The 15,858-nt window shown below is 50.0% G+C and overlaps 2 protein-coding genes across 2 annotated transcripts in view; one reads left to right on the plus strand and one right to left on the minus strand.

Annotated features, from left to right (window-relative positions):
- The window catches only part of NOTCH3 (notch receptor 3), a gene marked incomplete at its 5' end in the record, with an annotated part of 31,998 nt that extends 24,082 nt beyond the window's left edge, over positions 1-7,916 (plus strand). The window contains 6 exons of the mRNA XM_081091385.1: positions 621-705; positions 1,779-1,941; positions 3,501-3,805; positions 4,049-4,196; positions 4,959-5,056; positions 5,826-7,916. Of these exons, the coding sequence (XP_080947511.1) occupies positions 621-705; positions 1,779-1,941; positions 3,501-3,805; positions 4,049-4,196; positions 4,959-5,056; positions 5,826-6,878 (1,852 nt within the window). The 3' untranslated portion in view covers positions 6,879-7,916. The remainder of the gene's footprint in view (positions 1-620; positions 706-1,778; positions 1,942-3,500; positions 3,806-4,048; positions 4,197-4,958; positions 5,057-5,825) is intronic.
- Positions 7,917-10,978: 3,062 nt separating this feature from the next.
- On the minus strand, positions 10,979-12,581 carry LOC308519420 (atlastin-2-like; the record flags this gene model as incomplete). The annotated part of the gene is given in 2 exon segments (XM_081091405.1): positions 10,979-11,434; positions 11,436-12,581. Coding segments are annotated over 2 exon segments (1,602 nt in total).
- Between the last annotated feature and the right edge of the window lie 3,277 nt (positions 12,582-15,858).

Genomic DNA, 15,858 nt, shown 5'->3' on the forward strand with positions numbered 1-15,858 from the left:
CCTGAGCCTTTCCTCTGTGACCCCCATCACCTCTGGCTCTAACCCACCCTGACCTTTGACTTCCTTTCTGATCCCCTTTCCATCCCAACTCAATGTCCATTCCCCACCATCCTCAATCCTGGCCTTGATCCTAGGCTCCACCTCTAACTTCCCTGATCTGTTCCTCAAGATCCAAACCCCACCCTGGCCTAACCCCTGAACTTACCCCTCTCCTGTGACCTCCTGACTCCCTGACCCCTCTCCACAACCTCCTTATCTTGGCTATGTCTCTTACCTGTTACGAAGTGAACTCTATTCTGTGACGACATCCTCCTCTCTAACCCTGGATGTATGGCCATGACCCTCACCTATCCCACAGCTCACTACTCTGACTCCTGCCCCCACTCCTGTCTCCTTCCACAGTTCCACCTTTAGACCCTGGCTGTCGCTCACCGTAACTTCTGACTTCACTCCCTCATTGGACCCTGAATCTCGACCCTGCTCCCTGTGCCTACTGACCTATCCCAACTCCAGACCCTGACCTCACCTCTGGGACCTCTGCTGTGACCCCACCCCAAATCTTCCAGGTCACATGTCTCAGCTGTCCCCTCTACCCGTCCCCCTATCCATTGTCTCCACAGGAATATGGCCAAGGGGGAGAGTCTGATGGGGGAGGTGGCAACAGACTGGATGGACACAGAGTGCCCAGAGGCCAAGCGACTGAAGGTTGTTACCCCCTCTTCTGAACCCTGTTTTCAGGGTCTTGGGTGGGGCCCCGAAGGCCAGTGGGAGAACTCCGAGGACGTCACCTGGATCCTTAAGCTCAGGTCTAGCTTGATCAGGCTTTGTGTTTGGTGCCCAAAGGCTCTTAAGTGAGCTGGCAGACTGGTTAAGAATATTCTGTCCTGTTTCCATAACATCACTCATGCCTTTTGGACCGTGGGTCTGAAATTTATCAAGCTCCTGCGAGGGGCCCAGTTGCTATGCTCATGAAGGTGCATCGATACATTCGTGAGTGACTATTCGGTCCCTATACCTCATGATCATATTCACGTGCCCAGATTAATCCTGGTCCTTGAAGGATTCCCTTGCCCCCACATTTCTTTTCCAATGATTTTTAGTTTCCAGAATACAAGTTTTTCATTTTTTTCCTGGGAAATATAATTCTAAATATTTTATTCTTCTGGATGCTGTTGTCAGTAGAATTGTCAACTTAATCTTGTTTTCGGTGTGTTTGTGTCTAGTGCACTGGTTCTCAACCTTCCTAATGCCGCGACCCTTTAATACAGTTCCTCATGTTGTGGTGACCCCCAATTTCATTGTTACAAATTGAACATAATTAAAGCATAGTGATTAATCACAAAAACAATATGTAATTATAGATGTGTTTTCCGATGGTCTTAGGCGACCCCTGTGAAAGGGTTGTTTGACCCCCAAAGGGGTCGCGACCCACAGGTTGAGAACCACTAGACTAGTGTATAGACAGGTGTGTGCTGACAGTTACGATGCTGTGTCTCTTCCTTGATCACCCACCTTGGGTTCCAAGCCCTTTCCTCTTTCCCATTTGGATTAAAATTCCAGTTTTTCCTCTAACGAGTTCTCTGACCTCCTATATGTCAATTTCCTGTTTCCTTATCTAGAAAACACTCGTTTTTTTTTGTTTTTGTTTTTTGTTTTTTTTTTTTTGCGGGGGGTGCGGGGGGGGGGGGCGGCTGTGTGTGCCTCTCCATGAGAGAAACCCAGACTGTCCCTCTGTCTCCCCCAACTCCTTGTGAGAACCTGGATCCTTGTGCCTCCAGGTAGAGGAGCCTGGCGTGGGGGCTGAGGACGCTGTGGATTGCCGCCAGTGGACTCAGCACCACCTGGTTGCTGCTGACATCCGAGTGGCACCAGCCATGGCCTTGACCCCGCCGCAGGGGGATGCGGATGCTGATGGCGTGGATGTCAACGTGCGTGGCCCAGGTCAGTGATGGCACCCCCCGCTCCCCGCTCCTACTTGTGAGGGTTTGAGTCTGCGTCTGTGTTCTGGGGAGAGCGAGGTATGTCTGGGTGTTTGTCTATGGGGCTGGTTGTTAATCGGGACTCTTGGTTGTAAGTGATAATAGCCCAGTTCATACAAGTTTAAGTAAAACAGGGGATTTACTGGCTCTTGTAACTGAAGCATCAGGTGCATTTGGATCCAGGACTCACCACCCCTTGGCTCTGGCCCAGGCAGGCTTTTTCCTGGGGACGCTATGACCACAGGCAGGACCAGCCTTATAAAACCTTTTTCCCATCTACACCAGAAAAAGTCCCAGAATGAGTTCTGATTGGACGGACCAGGGTCACATGCTCATCCCTGAACTAATCAGTGTGGTCCGGGGCCTGGAATATGCAGACTGACCAAGCTGGGCCCTATGCCTGTCCCTGGGGGAGGGGGTTTGGCTCTAACCCGAGCTTGAGGATGGAGAATGGGGTGCAAGTGTCTCCCTAAGGAAACCAGGCCAAATGCTCACGGAGTGCTGCTGACCATGTTAACTGGCTCCTGCTGGATTCATCTTTGCCATATTTCAGGGTATTCTCCCCCTAGCGCTGTTTTGCTCCAAAAGGCCTGCATCTTTTGAAGTCCCTAAGGGTTTCATGTCCCTGGGGGTGCTCATAACTGGTGGCTGTGGGCATTTGAAAGGCACAGCCCCTTTGCCTCGAGCTGGAGTGTAACTGTAGGTATAACTCAGCCGCAGCCTTCCCCTTTGGGATCAGGATGAAATAACCCGCTGGGAATTGGTCTGAGGGGCGTGTGTCTGTCTTCCTCCCTCCCTTGTCCTTTGTCCTTTTCTGCCTCGGAGCCCTTCTGGGGCAAATCACATGCCTATGCATCTTCATCCTGGGTTGGCTTCTGGGGCCCCTGGCACAGATGTGTGTGTGTGTGTGTGCGTGCGCGCGTGCAGATGCACTTCCGTGCGAGCGCGCGTGCAGATGTACTTCCGTGTCTGTGTGCATGCAGATGTACTTCCGTGTGTGTGTGTACATGCAGATGTACTTCCGTGTCTGTGTGCATGCAGATGTACTTCCGTGTGTGTGTGCATGCAGATGTACTTCCGTGTGTGTGTGTACATGCAGATGTACTTCCGTGTCTGTGTGCATGCAGATGTACTTCCGTGTGTGTGTGTACATGCAGATGTACTTCCGTGTGTGTGTGCATGCAGATGTACTTCCGTGTGTGTGTGCATGCAGATGTACTTCCGTGTGTGTGTGCATGCAGATGTACTTCCGTGTGTGTGTATGCAGATGTACTTCCGCATGTGTGTGTGCGTGCAGTTGTACCTCCGTGTGTGTGTGTGCGTGCAGATGTACTTCCGTGTGTGTGTGCATGCATATATACTTCCGTGTGTGCGTGCATGCATATGTACTTCCGTGTGTGTGTGTGTACATGCAGATGTACTTCCGTTTGTCGCACTTCCTCCCAATGCAGTGACCTCAGCAGGGTTCCCTGGAAAGGCCCCTGTTTCCACCTTCCCGTGATATGTTCCTGTTCCCTGCAGACGGCTTCACCCCGCTAATGCTGGCCTCCTTCTGCGGGGGCGCCCTGGAGCCCATGCCAGCTGAGGAGGACGAGGCAGAAGACACGTCAGCCAGCATCATCTCAGACCTGATCTGCCAGGGGGCCCAGCTTGGGGCGCGGACTGACCGCACGGGTGAGACGGCCTTGCACCTGGCCGCCCGTTATGCCCGGGCTGATGCCGCCAAGCGGCTGCTGGATGCTGGAGCAGATACCAATGCCCAAGACCACTCAGGGCGCACCCCCCTGCACACGGCTGTCACTGCCGATGCCCAGGGCGTCTTCCAGGTGAGATGGGCCTGCCGCTTTGGACATCAGAGCTGAGACAGGCATCGGACTGATCTGGGTTGGAGCCCCAGTTCTGCCTTTCAGAGCTTTTTTTTTGTAAAATGGGGATATATGGGAGTACAGTGTCTCCCTGAATCTCATTGATTCCAGGAGATGTGGGGATTGGGTCGTCAGAGGGCTTAGAGGTGCTCCTGGTTCCCCTGTGTCTGCCATGACTCCCCCTGCTGCACCTCCCTCCCCTAGATTCTCATCCGGAACCGCTCCACAGACCTGGATGCCCGCATGGCAGATGGGTCGACCGCATTGATCCTGGCGGCCCGCCTGGCGGTGGAGGGCATGGTGGAAGAGCTCATTGCCAGCCACGCTGATGTCAATGCTGTGGACGAACTTGGTAGGCTGGTGGGTGGTGGGGGCTGAGAGGATGTCACATGGACCCTGACTGTCTTGTTTGTGTGAACCCTCACCCACTGTGAACACTGATCCAATCACTGAAGTTCCTGTACACATAACATAATTTTGATAATGTCTAGTTTACGTATTTTTGTTGTATTACTGCTTCTGTTTTTGATGTCATATCTAAGAATCTTTGTCTAATTCACGACCATAAAGATTTACTCCTATATTTTATTCTAAATATTTTATAGTTTCAGTTTTTACATTTAGGTCTTGGAGTGATTTTTTTTATATGGTGTGAGGTAGGGGATCCACCTTAATTTTTTTGCATGTGGAGATCTAGTTGTCCCAGCACCATTTGTTGAGAAAGCTATTCTTTCCCCACTGCATGGGTTTGACACCTATTTTAGTTAATTTTAGTTAATTTAAATCTAAAGAGGCATATGGGACTGGTGGCAATTGCATCAAATAGCACACCTCTAGGAATAAACAAGTGAGGGCTGCATAGTTCCCTCTGATATGGAGAGTGACATGTACAGGAGCCCCAGGCCATGGAAGACACCTGTACAGTGTCTCCCTTGGACAGAGAGTCATTCTACGGATCTGCACACATACACAGACCCAAACACAGGTGCTCAGATCCTCATGGCAGGTCTGCTTCTTCTCACCAGGCCATATTCTGGGCATTTACTGCTTCTCTGCCTTGGAGGGTCAGGACATGAGCCTGATTCTGACCTTGACCTCTCTGCACTCCCCCCAGGGAAATCAGCCTTACACTGGGCGGCAGCTGTCAACAACGTGGAGGCCACCTTGGCCCTGCTCAAAAATGGAGCCAACAAGGACATGCAAGATAGCAAGGTGAGCCCCACCCCTTGGCTCACCAGGGAGCCATCCCTAGCACAGACCTCCCCCTACCAGGTAGCAGAGAGTGGGGTGGAGTAGGCAAGTGGGAGCATTCACCCAGCCTGCAGCCAGCTTTCAGGGGTGAGAATTGGGCTCAAGAGGCTCCAACAGTAGATCAGAAGAGGAAGTGTGTGGCAGTCACTATGTGACCTCGGGAAAGTTGCTTAACTCCTCTGGACCTCAGTCGTCTCATCTGTGAAATGGAGAAGCAACAGCACCTATCTCATTGCCTCTCCCAAGGATTCAGTGAGGTAATGTGTTACCTCAATAGAAGGTAACTTTTTGATCGTTGTTTAAAAAGCTTTGGAAGCTGGTGTTACTCTACTCAGATAAGCAGAGTGAGTCTCAGAGGGGTGCAGGATGGATTCTGTCCTTATTTAAAATTTCCATACTTTTTTAATGGAATTTTGGCATTAATTAAAAAATTGCATTAAAATATTAATTTTGGTGACTGAGAGTTTTGCTGCCCCTTTAAAATGTGTGCCTAAGGCGAGTGCCTTACTCTTCTCACCCTGTTCCTGGCACTGGGGCCTGGCACTGAGTAGGTGCACCATGGCTGTGGTTTAAATAAAAGAACTTGCCTTGGCTTCCCCATCAGAGCAGGGAGTCCAGCCCAGGTCGGTCAGGCTGGAACCTTAGCTCTCAGGTTCCATCAGAGGACGGAGGCCCTGGTGTTGCCGGCCCTTGTGACCCTGACACCTGGCTGGTTCTCGGCTCCCCCCAGGAGGAGACACCACTGTTCCTGGCTGCCCGGGAGGGCAGCTATGAGGCTGCCAAGCTGCTGCTGGATCACTTTGCCAACCGGGAGATCACTGACCATCTGGACAGGCTGCCCCGTGACGTGGCCCAGGAGAGGCTGCACCAGGACATCGTGCGCTTGCTAGACCAGCCCAGTGGGCCGCGCAGTCCCCCGGGCTCCCATGGCCTGGGGCCCCTGCTCTGCCCGCCCGGGGCCTTCCTCCCTGGCCTCAAGGCGGCACAGTCGGGGGGCAAGAAGAGCCGAAGGCCACCAGGGAAAGCAGGGCTGGGACCACAGGGCACCCGGGGCCGGGGCAAGAAGCTGACGCTGGCCTGCCCAGGTCCTCTGGCTGAGAGCTCAGTCACACTGTCGCCTGTAGACTCTCTGGACTCCCCACGGCCCTTTGGTGGGCCCCCTGCATCCCCTGGAGGTTTCCCCCTCGAGGGGCCCTACATGAGTGCCACCACCACGGCTGTGTCCCTGGCACAACTTGGTGGTGTGGGCAGGGCAGGTCTAGGGCGCCAGCCCCCCGGGGGCTGTGTACTCAGCCTGGGCTTGCTGAAACCTGTGGCCGTTCCCCTTGACTGGGCCCGGCTGCCCCCACCTGCCCCACCAGGTCCCTCATTCCTGCTGCCACTGGCACCGGGACCCCAGCTGCTGAACCCTGGGACCCCCATGTCTCCTCAGGAGCGGCCCCCACCATATCTGGCTGTTCCGGGACATGGTGAGGAGTATCCAGTACCTGGGGCCCATGGCAGCCCCCCCAAGGCTCGCTTCCTCCGGGTCCCGAGTGAGCATCCCTACCTGACCCCATCCCCCGAGTCCCCTGAGCACTGGGCCAGCCCCTCGCCTCCCTCACTGTCAGACTGGTCTGATTCCACACCCAGCCCAGCCACTGCCAGTAGGGCCACGGCCACAGCTGCGGGGACACTTCCTGCCCAGCCACTCTCCCTGCCTGTCCCTGGCCCCCTAGTTCAGGCTCAGACCCAGCTGGGGCCCCAGCCTGAAGTCACTCCCAAGAGGCAGGTGTTGGCTTGAGATGCTCCTCAGTTCTTGGGGTTTGGGCAACTGAAGAGACACCCTATCCTGATTCTGTTCTCCCCCATTTTCCTTTAATCCTTTTCATTCTCTTTTCTCTTTTCCAATCCCCCTGCACCCCCTACCCCTGCAGTGTGACTGACATAGTTTACCAGCCTAGGGCTTCAATCTTCCCTTATTTGTAAGGGGTTCAGGCTGACCCCCACCCTTGGGTCTTGTGATGAGTCTGGGACCTCCTCCTGTCCTCCCCTCCTCCTACTCTCCAACTCACCCTTCCTTCCTTTCTTGCCTCCTCTGGCCTCTTTCACTCCTCACACTCTGACATGAGTGGATTATTATTTTTTTTTTACATTTTGTATAGAAACAAAATTCATTTAAACAAACTTATTATTATTATTATTATTTTTTACAAAATATATATATGGAGATGCTCCCTGCCCCCCTGCAAACCCCCCAGTGCCCCCATGGGGCTGAGTCTGTGGGCCCATTTGGCCAAGCTGGATTCTGTGTACCGAGTACACAGGCATGACTGGGATCCTGTGTACCGAGTACATGACCCTGGTGTGTACCAAGTAGTCACCCTTGGGCGCACCCTCTGGGGCCAGGGGTTGGCAAGATGTGGGAGCTTCCTCCCCACCCCACGTCCCTCACTTCACTGCATTCCAGATGGAACTTGTTCTATAGCTTTGCTGGGGAAAGGGCTCTTCTATCTCAGAGAGCCCACCCCCAGATTGTCTCCCCACCCTTGAGCCTGGGCCACCTTCCTTTGGGAACTTGGGGGTGGGTGGTGGGAACATGAGGATTAGGGGAGATATGTGCATTTCACTTTGTGTCCCTGTACAAATGGGACTGCAAGATGGGAAGGAGCTGCCTGAGTGGCACCTCTCCTGGGACTCCCCTGGCCCAGTGCCATGGCAGAATATAAGTATTTTTTGGCTATTTTTGTAATATGGCTTCTGATCACAATTTCTATGTAGCTAAGTTCCCAGGCCTTTCATTGTACAGCCCCCACTCCCCTCACCATCTAATAAAGGAATAGTTAACACTCAGTGTCATTGATCTGTGTCTAGATAAGGTGGGGGAGTGATAGTGGTGGATCATCTGTCTCTCCAAAGCTAAGGAGCTCCCATCTTAGGTTAAACCCATTTAGCTTGCTTACCCGCTTGTGTTTCTTCTTTTTTTGATTCAATCAGATTTGCTTGGAAACATTGTTTAATGGGAATGCTAAGAAAGCTGTCAGTTGGTGGAGCTTTTAAGGTCACCAGCAGGTTAAGAACTATGGGTGGCCAATTTGGAGGGGTAGGTACGTCTGCAAACAGCAGAAGAATGGAGCTAGTATGCAGGGAGAATCAGAGAAAAGTGCTCCAATGGTTCTAGAGTTGGAAGGCATGGGTATCTTAGTTTCAGAAGTATCAATTCCAGTTAATTGAGCATTCATTCCATTGACACCACAGTTATTTTTTCATTGCCTTCTAAGTGCCTGATGCTAGTTTTGCATGAAAGTCACCTCTACTTCATGTTTCCTTGGGGTATGGAGACAATGTTGCAGCTCTGTAATAAATACTCCTTTACATATACCAGCTTGGGTGGGTTTCTATATCTTGCAACCAATTGTACTCCAAGACAAGGTTGTGCTCATATAGGGGCATCCTCCAGGAAAAGAGGATGGGTTAATATTCATTGATTCCCCTGTCACGTGGAGTGCTTGTGGTTGCATGTGACACAAAAACTAACCCAGCTGGTTTAAACAAACAAACACAATTATTAGCTCATGTAACTAATAAGGAAGGACCAGCTTCAGGGAGATTTGATGCAGTGACAGAAAAGAGGGCTGAATTTCTCTTCATCTCTACAGATTGTTCTCTGGGCATCAGTGTCATCCTCAGGCTCCACATCGTACCCAATCCAATTTCTCTTCCCACCCTCACAGCTATAGTGCTCCTTCTGTGTTAGCAAAATAAGTGCAAAGATCATTAACCATATGGCACTTTCCAGGGACCTGAGAAGCTTCTAGACTTGGAGTTGATTTGTATTGATTCCAATTGGGTCATGTGCCCGTCCTCTTACTGATGGTTTCTCAATGTTGGCATTATTGACATCTGTGGCCAGCTCATTCTTTACCAAAGGGGGTCTCCTGTGCATTGTGGGATATTTAATGGCATCCCTGGCCCAGGGCCCACTAGATGCCCCTTTTCCATTGTGACAACCAAAAAAGTCTCCAGGCATTGCCAGTTGTCCCCTGGTGATGGTGGCTGGGGGGGATTGCTTTTCAGCACTGCTGCTCTACCCAGACATTATGGTAATGGGATAGGGGATGTGCTGATTTTTGAAAGCAGTCAGCCTGTGCTCTTGAACTGGGGATGGGGTAAACTGAGGGGCAATCAGGTTTAGAGAAGAAGGAATTTTGTGTAAGCAGCTAATAAAACTCCATGCTGTTTCCCAGAGGTTAGCAGAGTGAATGCCTCCCAGCTGCCACAGGGGTAAGCTGCCTGATAGCATATGCCCTATTACCTTCTTTTCCTGTCTTTTCTCAATACTCCACTTCCTTGCTTGTATTTTTTGGGTAACCTCCAAAGTAAACTTACTTCTACTCAAATCCTTGTCTCAGGGTCACTTCTGGGAGGACCCCAAATATGACAGGGGTTGTTGGTATAGGGCAGAGTTTGCTAAATTATGACACTCATGACCAGTCATGAAATTTAATTCATGAAGTGAAATTTCTCAGCCAGAACTGTGCTTATTGCAGCACTATTCACGTGAGCCAAAATATGGAAAGAACCTAATGTCAGTCAATGGATGAATGGCTAACGATGTATGTTTATCTTCTTTCTGGTTGAGATGTGTCTTTCAGCAGGGCTAGGAGTTTGCCAGGAGGGTAAGAGGAGGGGAAAAGAAATAGCATAGGGAGGGGCACAATGGTGGGATACAGCATGGAGGTCTCATAGGAAGGGTCAGCAGTTTGGAATGGCTGGGTCTATGCCTCTCTTTCTTTTTTTCTTTTTTTTTATATATACAACAAGTTTTTAATTATGTACTGAAAATAAATTACAGGAAATAACTTTAAAATGCAACAGAGAACAACGTCACAATAAACATTCCCATTGGATTCCCTTGGGGGTGAGATTGCAGTGTTCAAGGAAGATAAATATCACAAATATATCAAAAACTTCAAATAGTTTATGCATTCACACACCGACGTGAGCCACAAACATTCCTTCACAGGGACTGTACTTATTAGCCTACCACAGAAGCAGATTTTGCCATAAACTACAAAACTTTTAATACAAAATTGTTATTTATATATTTATATTTCATATACATGCCCTATCTGTGAGTTTAGAAAATAAAAGCTACACACTGTACAGACACTCTTAACTCATAGCTGTAGGCAACATTTTTGGATGGAATTCCTCCCCCAATAAAATTAATGGCATATTTTATGTACATGAAGGCTAAACCGCATGACAGTTCAGATTCCCAGATATGCATCTCCTTTTAGGGCAGGTTTATAAATTTCAAAAGGCAAGACAAATGTACACCTCAGAATCACTTTCTTAGCTACAAGAGTTGTCATGTAATTTCTGTGAAGTTTCTGATACATGCATTTATGTAATACTGGTATTGAAGGCAGTAAAGCAATATATACTTTTAATGTAGTGGCTCAATAAAGGCTTCATTGTCATTCCAATCTGATTCTTTATACAGTGATTCATAGCTTCTCTAAAAATTAAAATTCAATGGGACACTGTTAGAGAGACTCTAAATAGATTTCTTAAAATATTTCCCTGAAATATCCTTTTACATAAAACAAATTTCACTAACATTAGCTTAAGTAAAAAGGAAAAGAAAGATTTAAAAACATGGCACAAATGTGCATGATAAACTAATGCTCCTCAGCCAATTTCCATGCCTTAGGAGCCATGAACAGAATGCTTAAAACCAACCAACAATTTTCACACTCTGTGGCAGCCATCTGTGAAGCCAGTTGTACTAAACTACTTCTACAGTTGATTGTAAACTTTGGTTTATTTGTATTTGAGTTCTCATTGTACAGGAACCATGAACAAGAGGGAGAGTGGAGTCCATGAGGAGATGAACTGTCAGTCTATCTTTAACCGGGCATGATGAGACACCTGGTCAGTCAGGCCTGCTTTGATAGAGTTTGTTACAGACTGCCTTATGTTTTCCTCCATCAAATTATCACCCAGGGGCTTCAATACCTGTTCCCACAGTGTTTCAGCAAGCTGATCAATCACTGTTCCAATTTCTCTGAACTCCCCAGAGTATTTAACATATGCCCAAGTACAAAGAGATGTGAGTGCCAAACCCATGACCAGGTTACACAAGACGGCTATAGAGTTTAGACCGATGAAGCCAGTCAGTCCTGAGATTATATACATAGCAAACATGACTGCAAACAGTGTGGCAGGTGTACGAGCAGCATAGAAGATATTTTTGCCATCGTTGTGCTTTATGAAATTTGCATAGGTTTCTTTGATTTCAGCTTCAAGCTGGTCCTGATAATGACGGCAGAAATTATCTCCACCCATTTTTTTTAATTGAACGAAACTGTTTAATTGCCACTTCCTTGAGATCCAGATGTTTTCGTTCCAGATCTGAAGGTGCAATGTAAGGCTTGTCTCCACCACATACCTGTTCCATATTTCTGCAATAAATCTCTCTTGCTCCTGCTCCTGCAGCAAGATTATTAGCTTCAGCTGTTGCCTGAAGCATGGACTTTGGATGTGGAAGTTCCTCTCCTTGATAAATTTTAATGTAAGCCTTAAAATATTCTACAAGATCCCTGCAAGTGACTTTAGATCCACTTATCTCTTTTTCCACCAAATTCTCAGGGGCAAGCAGCAATGGCACCAGATTTCGAAGCTCTCGTTTAAAGTCTTCATCAATGTCTTTCAATCTCCCATCAAAACTAGGATTAGTTGCAACTCTAAGACCAGGATGTGGTAAAAGGAAGCAACCAAGATTTGAGAAACAATCGTGAATGTGCTTCCTTACATTCTGTAGCTCTTCATGCTGATTTTGCTTTACTTGCAAGTGCTGAAGATCATCTTCTTGAATATTCTGAGACAGATTATATACCTGGACTGAGCTAGTCATAGTGCTCAGAGCAAACACTGTTGCACAGTCTTTGATTGTTGACCGGCTGTCGAAGGCACCCGGAGTATCCATTAGCAGCACAGCCACTTTTGTTCCGTCAGGTCTGTCAATCACAAACACTTCATTCCAGACGTGTATGCCTGTTGTTTCTCGTTCACAACCACCTCGCCATGTAAAGCCAGTCAATGGTTCGTTGTTTCCACCAATCCAACTGTGATGATCCTTGTTAGACATATATCTAAGCATGAAGTCCAGTAGAAATGATGTCCCTTGACGAAAAGCTCCTGCCACGGATACTACCACTAGGTGAAGATCACGAATGTGCTCCTGTAGCAATATCTGCTCCAAAGCTGCTTCATCAAGCTCAAAGTTATGGTCATCTTCATGAGCAAGAACAATCTGTACTGGACATGGTTTCTTCATCACCTCATCAGAGTTTACTAGGTTCTCATCTTCATAATCCTCACCTAGCGAGGTCGTGGACCAGACGTGGTTAACCTTGGTGCGGGGGTCGCTGGTCCGCCGCCGGCGCCGCAGCTCCACGTGCGGCTGCTGCCTCCGCGCCACCTCCTCCCCTTCCGCCATCTTGTACCGATTTAAAATTAACTCCCCACTCTTTTTTTAAAATTAAATATATCTTTATTGGTTTCAGAGAGGAAGGGAGAGGGAGAGAGAGATAGAAACATCAATGATGAGAGAGAATCATTGATTGGTTGCCTCCGGCATGCCCCCCACTAGGGACTGAGGCCGCAACCCGGGCATGTGCCCTTGACTGGAATCGAACCTGGGACCCTTCAGTCCACAGGCTGACGCTCTATCCATTGAGCCAAACTAGCCAGAGCTATGCCTCACTTTCTTGTTGCTAATTTACTAAACGGATTTGTGACAGTTTTCATGGAGCAATGAATGGATTTGGAACTGGAGACGGTACCAGGGACCAGATCACAGGGTCTTAAATGTGAAGATGGGGAATTTTACACTTTACTCTGAGGGTAATGGGGGGCATTGGAAGGTCCGTGAGTAGAGAGGGAACACAGCCAGGACTCCTGTTCTGGAGGCCGGTGCAGAGGACAGACTAGAGGAAGGTGATGCTGCAAACTGTTTTTTTTTAAAACAAAGATTTTTTAAAAGAAATATACTTTATTGATTTTCTACAGAGAGGAAGGGAGAGGTATAGAGAGTTAGAAACATCGGTTAGAGAGAAACATTGATAAGCTGCCTCGCGCCCCCCCTCCCCGCCCCCCCACTGGGGACGTGCCCGCAACCAAGGCACATGCCCTTGACCAGGACTGAACCTGGGACCTCTGAGTCCGCAGGCCAACGCTCTATCCACTGAGCCAAACCGGTCAGGGCGATGCTGCAAACTTTTACAACGGGTGGGAATGTCGTAGCCTGAGTTCGGGTGGGGCTGATGGGATGGGAACTTGGGGAGGAAGAGTAGAGAAGATTTGGCGACTAATTCTGAGAACAGGGAGAGGGATCGAGGGGCTGTGGTCACTCTAAGAAGTTGAGCCTGGGGAACATTTGCATAACAACACCAAGGGATCCACTTCCTCCTTCCCTCCTTTAGGGCAGGGTTCAAGGGGCATTTTCTTTGGGTAGCAGCTTTGCCCTGCAGGGTGGGCACTGACAGGCCCTGGGGAGCACTGATGGGGTGGAGAGAGCATTTGTGACAGCCATCCACAAGAAATCATCATTAGTCCTTTCCCATTTTTTTGCCACCAGAGCCTAGGGGCCGGAGAAGTGGACCCTGGGGTCTCCAGTTTCCAGGAGGGAGAGAAACTCATAGGGTCTCTCCTGCCTGAGCCCTGGGGGGCTTGTTAGCGGCTGGGGGCCCCTGAGACAGCAGCTCTAGGGATCCGTGTATAACAGGGCCCAGGTCCTCAGCCTCCCCCTCTTTGGCTGCAAGCAGTGAGCCATGCAGGCAGGAAGCTCCCTTGGCCATGGTGAGTATGAAATCGGGCCTTTGCCGAGCTGGAGAAGCCGCCCAAGCCCACCCCCAGCTCATGGGTGGTCTGAGCACATGGGGCACCAAATGCACACACGCATGCCCTGCAAGCAGCAGGCACACACAAGCAGGCATATATCCTGGAGCTTCCTAGGCGTGAATGCACACATGCTCATTGAGTTACTCAGCAGCGAGGGCTTAAAGGTGGTGGGGCAGGGGCTCCTGCTTCCGGGAGAGCTTCCTGATGAGAAGAAAGTGGAAGAGGAAAAAGAAAGCTCCAGTCCCTGTGTGTTCCTCATCCTTTACCCTCTCCCTGGCAGTGCCATGGGCCTGACCCTGAGCTCAGTACCTGCTGCCTCCTCCTAACTCTCCCACCAAGCCAGCAGCTGGCCAGGGGATCTCGCCATAGGTGTGATTTTCATGGGTTCCAGGTATGCAAATAAGAACTTCCTCGTCCTGTAAGCTGACTTCCTTTTGGCCAGACACTCACCTGTCACAATTTGGACACTTTGAGGCAAACTCAAAGTCACAGCTTCTCAGGTGTTGCAGGGATCAATTTCAGCCTCATCCAGGAAGTCTCCCTTCCTCCTTCTCTCTGAGGTGTGTGCAAGGGGCTGGCACACATGCCACCTCTGTGGCGAGGGTGGCCCGGGGCCTGGATGACCGTATGTGTCCACTATGTTAGGTGTGTGCCTGCCTCTGGCATTCCCAGAGCTGAACAGAGTCTCCTCTGACCTGTGACAGGATGGGCCCCACCCCACCCTCCTGTTGCAGCTCTGCCAGCTCCCACCCACTGCTTCTCTCACACCCACATCTTGTCAGAAAATCTAGTGGGCTCCACCTGCACACTCTGCCCATAAATGGCCACCTCTCACCACCTCCCTGGCCCAGCCCTCATCCTTCCCACTCATGTTCTCCAAACTCTGTTCTCCCACAGTGGCCAGAGGGCACCGGGAACACCCGAGTTAGGTCAGGTCCCTCCTCTGCTCAGAGTCCTCCGTGGCTCCCACATCACTAGGTGTAGAACCTGAAGTCCTCACTGAGACCCACAAGACCCTAAGCAACATGCTCCCATCACCGCCCACCCCCATCCCCTCCCTCTCACTTCCTCCTTCTGCCCCTCTCTCCCTCCTGCTGCTCCTGTTCCAGGCACAGTCCTGCTCAGGGCCTTTGCACTGGCTTTGGCCTCTACCTAGGACTCTTCCTTCCCCTAGGATTCTCTTGACTCATTTGCTCATTTCTTTTTTTTTCTTTATTGTTGAAAGTATTACATAGGTCCTACTTTCCCTCCATTAATGTCTTCCAGCCTGCTCCCATCCTCCCTCCTCCACTCCCCTTCCCCCGCCTCCCTGCACCCTTCCCCTTCTGTAGGCCCTCACCCCCCTCCACTGTCTGTCCAAGGGTCAGGCACGTATGCAAACAACTTTATTGGTTGGTCTCTTTTCCTTTTCTTTCAAGTGTGAATTCAGGGCCTCTGCTTTGCTGGAGAAGCCACCTTGGCCCCTCCCCAGCCCGACCTGTGAGATCTGAAAACGAGGGAGGGGAAACAAGGAATTCTGAGTGACTGAACAGTAAGCCTCAACAAGCCGTTTCCTGGCCATCTTCTGTAAAATTGCCACCCTCCTCAGACCCCTCGATTACCCTTTAAGTGCAGTGCTTCTCTCTCTCGGCGGCACTTATTGTCCAATATGCCCTCTCACTTACTTATCGCGTTCCTTATTTATTGCCTGGTTCACGTCTCTAGAACTTTTTGCTCCTCCGAGGCTGGGATCGCTGCCTGTTTAGTTCCCTGCTGTGTCCTCAGTGCCCAGAGCAGCACCCAGCGCAGAACAGGTGCTCAGTGAATAAGTGTGGGATGAAAAGGAGCCTGCAGACTCACAGCCCGTTAAAGGACACCCTCCAGCGACACAGTCC

The sequence above is a fragment of the Myotis nattereri genome (genome assembly GCF_964212035.1).
Source record: "Myotis nattereri genome assembly, chromosome: 5".
NCBI classification, from domain to species: Eukaryota; Metazoa; Chordata; class Mammalia; order Chiroptera; family Vespertilionidae; genus Myotis; species Myotis nattereri.